The following is a 6,715-nucleotide window of genomic DNA, read 5'->3' on the forward strand; positions in this document are numbered from 1 at the left end:
CCACCATGGCAAATTGTCAGAAGTATCATTGACAGACACCAAACAGTGAATGGTAAAACACAACGCACCAGCATTTACTAACTTTTTAAGGAAAATGGTGCTGATTTGAACATAGAGAGTCAGTAGCAATAAACTCAGTCGCTATCTTCTGACTCAGTAACAGTCTTGTTTTGACAAGGATGTTTGTGGCCCATAATATGTCTTGTTCCTGGATTTGCTGAAAGCCAATGCAAAACGGCTGGGTTTGGATCAAAAGTGTCTAACTCCGGCCCATCTACTTGGATTCGCATTAAAGCAGACATGGTGTCACTTTTAAGGGACGTACGGAGCTCATTTTTTTTTCGGTTCATGCTGCTAAACCCCCGTTCACATATTGCTGTCGTTGGACTGATGGAAAGCATGATTTCTAAAATTGGAAGGACATGTTTAACATTTTTTCAATAACTGAGTGAAGAGGGATACAGGCTTATGCGACGTCATCCGATGAAAGACGTACAGTTTAAAATCTAGCCACTCTCCAGGGGCAGACTGAATTTCTTCATCAGTAAGTACCTTTTTGTAGCATGTAACAAGGTCCTTAAATTCTTGATCCCCAAAACCTCTAATCTTTTCAACAGAGTCTGGCCACAAAGTAAAATCAAAAATGTTAAACAAAGAATGTGGCTTGCCTGAGATGTGCTTCAAAAACCTGTCACTTATAAAAGAAAGAGCATTCTCTATTAACTCAGTAGTGTCTTCCTTGACATTAGTTTCATTAGAGCTGCCTTTTCTAGCAGGCTTTGCCTGTGTTAGTGACGGGACCCCTGCAAAATTTCCATCTTTAAAAAGCAATTGAAATTGTGTTAGTGCTTTTCCTGGCTTTGTTTTCAGCTGTATTAGCTTCTGTTGAAGCACCTCAATCCTTCTTGCAACTTCAGAAATAAGACTGTCTTCTTGTTGAAATGCCTTAGACACTTGCTGAAGCAGCTCTGTGAAGTCTATCATGAAGTGCAAGAAATAAAGAAACTTCTCTGATTTCATGTCATGAAGCAATCCTTTGGCTTTGTTTGAATATTCATCACTACCAGTAGCAAGGTACTCAAGATGAAGTACTGTAGATTCCCAGTTTGTCTTAAGCGCTGTTACTGCCCTGTGCTGACTTGCTACCCATCTGATTTGCTGCAAGCCACCAAAATGTTTTAACTGCTCTTCCAGATTATCAGCTATCTCTTTAAGTTCCCTTCTCCGCTTAGGTGAATAATAATATAGTTTGAAACATCCTTTGAGCACATCTTCAAATTTGGATATGTATGAACTTTTTCTTTTAACATCACACACAGCAAGCTCTAGATTGTGAGCTACACAGTGCACAACTGCAATGTGATCGCAATTGTCCCATCCTTGATGTTTGGAGACTTCGTCCAGTAGCTGCTTCACAGCACCAGATTTACTACCGAGGTTCACAGCAGCTCCATCTGTATTCAGACCAATGCATTTCTGGCTCAGAATATCCAGAGATATGCCCATGCTTTCCAGGCCAACTATTAAAGCATTTTTCACTCCGGATGCAGTGGAGTTTTTCATGCTGACAATGTCACACAGATGGGTAACAAGGGTGCCTTCACAAACGAATCGTACATACATCAGTTCTTGTTCCTGAATTCCTTTGTCAGTTGACCCATCTGACAGAACACTGAGGAACCTAGCATTTTCTATCTGGGATCGAATTTTCATTTTTAGGGTCTCTGCAATTGCTATTACAAAGTTACGGCATGCATGATCATTCGTATAATTTTCAAAATTCCATTCAGGATTGTTCTTTTTCTGCAGTGTGCAGAGTTTTGGAAACTTAATAAAAGCCTCACCTTCTTTTGCAAGATAATAGGCTGTATTAAATAAAATGTTTAAGTGCCCGATATTTTTTTCATGCATTTTTGTGATCGATTTGGCTATGCAGGTCTCCTGTGGGTTTTGAATTGCAGCTTCATGTAATATGCATTTTTCATGTGATTTGCTCTTGTTGTGCCATTCCAACGTCTCCCTTTTGAATTTTTCTGTCACACCAACATATAGGGAAGACTTAGTATCTGCGAGATGAGGAAATTTCCTGCAAACTCCACAATACAAAACTTGAGATGTTTTAAAACTGGTCTCGACTAGGACAGCTCCATTACTTTCCTTTTCTTCAATCACTGCCCACTTGAAATCTTCAAGCCATTTCTGTTGTACAACTCTCTGTCTTTTTGTTTGATCATACTCCCTTTGCTTTTGGTGTATTTCTTCTAATGACTTCCTTTTCTCAACTGCTGAACTCTCTCCTGCATTATTCAGTGGCGTTTTAGCTCCAGTGGGTTTTCCCAACCACAACCTGATGTTTGCCATTGCAGCTGCACTCTCTGCCTGTTGTCTGCCTTGTCCTCACTAGATAGCCAGCACTGCTTCTGTCCGCTCTGAGCTAGAATCAAAAACAATAACTGTAACTAATTTAAAATAACATGAAGTCTGTGTACAAACTACTAGGCTTAACATTTGCTTTCCATAATTAATTTAAAGATCATGGCTCCAATTACTTAATGCTGTGCATGATCAGATCTGTAAAAGCACCCCAATTTGGAATGCGCTCTAAGCCATAATAATCAATGGTACTGAACGATGTGCAACACAACCAGTGCTTTCAACTGAAATAACTCACTATCGGGACTAACCGGTCTGCTCTTGAGAAGTGCTGGTTCTAATATGTATTGCAGATGGGGGCAGGGTTAAACCTGTAATTTCAGTAAAGTTAAAAGGTCTTGCCTAACGGTTTAACTAAAGTCAGAACTGAAAAGAAATCCACTCAGCCTAAACTTATGTCTTAGCACTCACATCAAAAAACACACCAACAGTACTGGCTCCCTTACCCACTGAGAATTAGTAACTTAAAGTCAGATCCCCGAGACAGGACTGTGACGCTTGACATTTTTTATGCTACCCTTCTTAATGAATAGATGCGAAACGGGTGTGCAAACCCTAAGCAAGGCAAAAGTTCTCAGTACAATTTTAAGATGGTAGGCAATAGGTCTCGCCTTTGGGACCATATAAGTGTTTTACCAATGCAAAAGTTGATGTTGTTGCACCAAGGATATTGTGCTGCATAAATACTTTTAAGGTCCCAAAGGCGAGACTATGCTTGTTTAGGGGGGCAGGTTACAGTATATTTGTTGGCCAGTGGGCAATGCAAGTGAGCAAGCTCAAACTACCCGGGGGTCACTCATCTCTGCAAGAAAAACAGTAAAATAAAGGGGCCAAATTGTGCATTTGCAGCCCTTTATGTCAGCGAAACGATCAAAAACTAATTTCTAAACATCTGCAGCTACTCATAATAGAGTTGCTTTGTGCAAGCTCACTCCTCTCAGTTAGTAGTATGGAAATTTCCCAGCCCTCATAATAAAACTCACTCTCAGACTGCCGAATTTACTTGCACAAATACTGCATTTGCTCCTCAGTGATGCAGGTGCGCTTGTGCCATTATAACAGTTTGCTCTCATATGGGACAACTTTCATTTTGGCACTGGACTACTAGGACACACCAGTTGTTCCGAATTCCCAAGACAGGATTTCCGCTACACAAATAAACTTACTATTAAGGTGGACTTACATCACAGCAATGCACCAACAACAAGACTAACAAAAGAAAAGGAGGCAAGGTCAACTTACCCACCACAGACACATGGGCTCACCAGCACGCCAGCTGCAACACTGCTTAAGCCAGGCTGCAGGCAGGCACGCACATAGCAGTTAAAACGTCTCCGGTCAGGCATACTTACTGTCACATATTAGAAAATCCTGCTACCAGGTCTCTCTGATCTGGACACAACCTTAATCTTGCCAAAATGTACTCCTGGCATAGGCACTGACAAAACCAATAGTCTAGTTTTAATGTGACATTGGGGTCTGCCCTGTAGATTCTAGCAGCTGAGGCTGTTCCCTGCAATTGCGCCATCTTTTTATGGAAACAACTCCGATAGTGAAGCTCACTCCCCCTCCCAGGGCCTAACTCTGGGCCTAAACGTACTTTTTGGGGGGAAACTTAACTGGAGGTGTCGTAATTAGCGGTCACACAATCTGCACAATCCGCACCTAGGTGATGAGTGTCACTGTACTAATAAGTGCACATTCAGACATTAATTACTACAATACAAAGGTGCAATTCGAGTTTATTACCACAGTGCACAAGAACTGTCAGGAAAAAAACACTTTACTGGCTCACAGATTGCATATAACAAAAAAATTAAATAAGAAATTACTAATAGTCACAAAGTCTCTTCACTGGGTTTTTAACGTATTGCATACATTTAAACACTTGCATCCTCGTTTGGTTAAATACCTTTTGTTGAAACAAGTATACATAAATCTCATGGTGTGAAACACATATGCAGACGCACAGACTATAATAAGCTATTTATTACCAACATTGATGGAGGGAGGAGACTATCATAACCCCTCCCCACACTTAATGATAAGAAATATGCTACTCGACGAACACTATGTGTGTGCAAGGGCAAAGACATGATAGGTAACAGAACATGTGTGAACAGTATTTTTCTTTAAACTTCCTTTATGAATACGTTCAAAGGGTGATAAAATCAATGTACCAAGAACCTGACTTAACTCCCACGATAGGATGGTGTGTACCTTGGTGGATACACTCTTCCCTCTTACAAAAACAAGTTCTTAACTACCAGTATGGTAAAAAGGACTTTTCTCAAGCGCCTTTAGAAGTACACGCAAGTACTCACTTTCTTGCAAGCAAAATCAAGCAATGAAGGTGAGGGAAACATACAAATATTCACAAATACACCCACTTGAGCAACGAGAAACAGTGTCAGTGTCAGCATAGTACATTCATCACACAATGTTCTAATGCAACTTGCATAAGCAGGATTATTATAAGCTCTCTGGGAAGACATTTCATTTAATTTCATTTGTATCTTCAGATAACACGTTCTCCTGTCCAGATTCAAGGGAAAGGCCGCTCTCTTTAAGGTCCCAGAATTAGCTACGCCCACAACCTTAATCATGCCAAAAGCTACGGCCAGTGAGTGGTAATGAATTATACCTTCCTGTCACTTTGCAAAAAAGTACGCCTCCAGCAATTAGGCCCCTGCCCCCCTGGGACCAAGCATTTGCTCCCATGCTTCAAATCTATTCCATGCAATGTGTACCGGTCGCTACATACGAGGCGGTAGATTGGGGCATCAGGGACTTTTCAGTAATTCAAACACAGGAAAGTTGCTTTTTTTAAAGCTTTTATCTGCCCCTCTTTCCACCCCACATTTCATTTGCCTTAGTGAGCTGGGTCTAAGCTACATAAATGACAACATTCAAATCTTCCCCAGCTAATGGCTATCGATTTGGAAAATTGAGGCAGCGTCATTAACTTAGGGCAGATTACAGCCCCTCTTCCTATGATTGTCTGCCTACATTTTTTTCGGAGTATTTGCGCGAACTTGACCCGAAGGTATCAGAGCGCTTTACATGAGCACCAGTTGCGTTACATGAGGATGCATTCATTTTTGATAGGCACATGATGGAGATGAAATGATCTGCCCAGAATCACAGGATGTTGCGCTCATTCATTGAGATCCGGTGTTTAAAGAATGACTGTAACGCTAAAGAGTTTACTTTGAGTAAGGGAGGAATTCTAGGCCCCTCATTAAAAGTACTTCAGCAGCGCGAAAGAGAAAGATAAATTGTGGTGTCTGTACTTCCATAGTACCCTATGTAGTTACAAATGCAGAGCAGAGAACTATAAAGAAATAATGCAAAATGGTGAGAAGAATCGTCTAATTTCATGAACATTCAATTCCTATGCTATCTGCGTTATATCCCCCAACATCACCATAATCATACATTAATGGAAAAAACTGCGACTCACCTCTCCTAGACGGCAAGCCAAATCGCCCTGCACTCCCGACTCCACTGAAGAGAGCGTGTGGTGGCGTGCTGCGTCACTGCTGCACTTTAAGCAGCACAGCGCGGGGGCAGGCCAAAATTATGTCTTGGGCCGTCATTGGTAGCGCTTTACGCGTGCTACACGATTGACGGCCCTGGGACCCACACAACGATAGGCAGCGCACCACACCACCACCACTATGTTAGGTGGTGCGTGCACCCTGCTGCCGCCTAGAGCCTTCACCGCACACCGCACCACCACTTGATTGGCGTCGTACCCTGCTGCCCCCTAGAGCCTTCACCGCACACCGCACCACCACCACTATGCTAGGTGGTGCGTGCTGCCCCCTAGAGCCTTTCACTTGCTACTGCAGTGGCGGCAGATAGCACTCGCCAGGCCGGTCAAGTAGGCCTGAAAACTGGCTCGCCCTTCACAAAAATCACTCGCATTTGCGAGCGGTCGAGTACATTTGTCAAGCCCTGTAGAGGTAGATCAGACAGGTCATTTTGTGGATGGGAAAGTGGAAGGTGAGGATATTACATTCCTTGTGGACACTGGTGCTACCCGTTGTACTGAGAAAGCAGGAGAAATTCCAAACCTACCCCTCTCTGGAGAAACTATCCAAGTTGTAGGAGTCTCAAATAAGTATATTAGAACTCCGGTGACCAAACCAATGGAAGTTCATATTGGAGAATTTAGAGATTTACATCAGTTTGTGGTGTGTGATACAAGTCCGGTGAACCTTTTAGGTAGGGACTTACTGTGTAAAATGAATTGCACCATCTACTGTACACCAGATGG

General features: G+C 42.3%; 1 protein-coding gene across 1 annotated transcript; it reads right to left on the reverse strand.

The window, feature by feature from the left end:
- Positions 1-426: 426 nt before the first annotated feature.
- LOC146810967 (zinc finger protein 862-like) lies at positions 427-1,713 on the reverse strand. Its single transcript, XM_085615023.1, has one exon. It carries the CDS (start codon positions 1,711-1,713, stop codon positions 427-429), a length of 1,287 nt encoding a protein of 428 aa, XP_085471149.1.
- Positions 1,714-6,715: the final 5,002 nt, after the last annotated feature.

Source organism: Triturus cristatus, chromosome 7 (assembly GCF_964204655.1).
Source record: "Triturus cristatus chromosome 7, aTriCri1.1, whole genome shotgun sequence".
NCBI lineage: Eukaryota > Metazoa > Chordata > Amphibia > Caudata > Salamandridae > Triturus > Triturus cristatus.

What these genes read in the sequence shown, in the direction of transcription:
- LOC146810967 (XM_085615023.1), bottom strand. Translation starts at nt 1,713, where the DNA reads ATGAAAATTCGATCCCAGATAGAAAATGCTAGGTTCCTCAGTGTTCTG.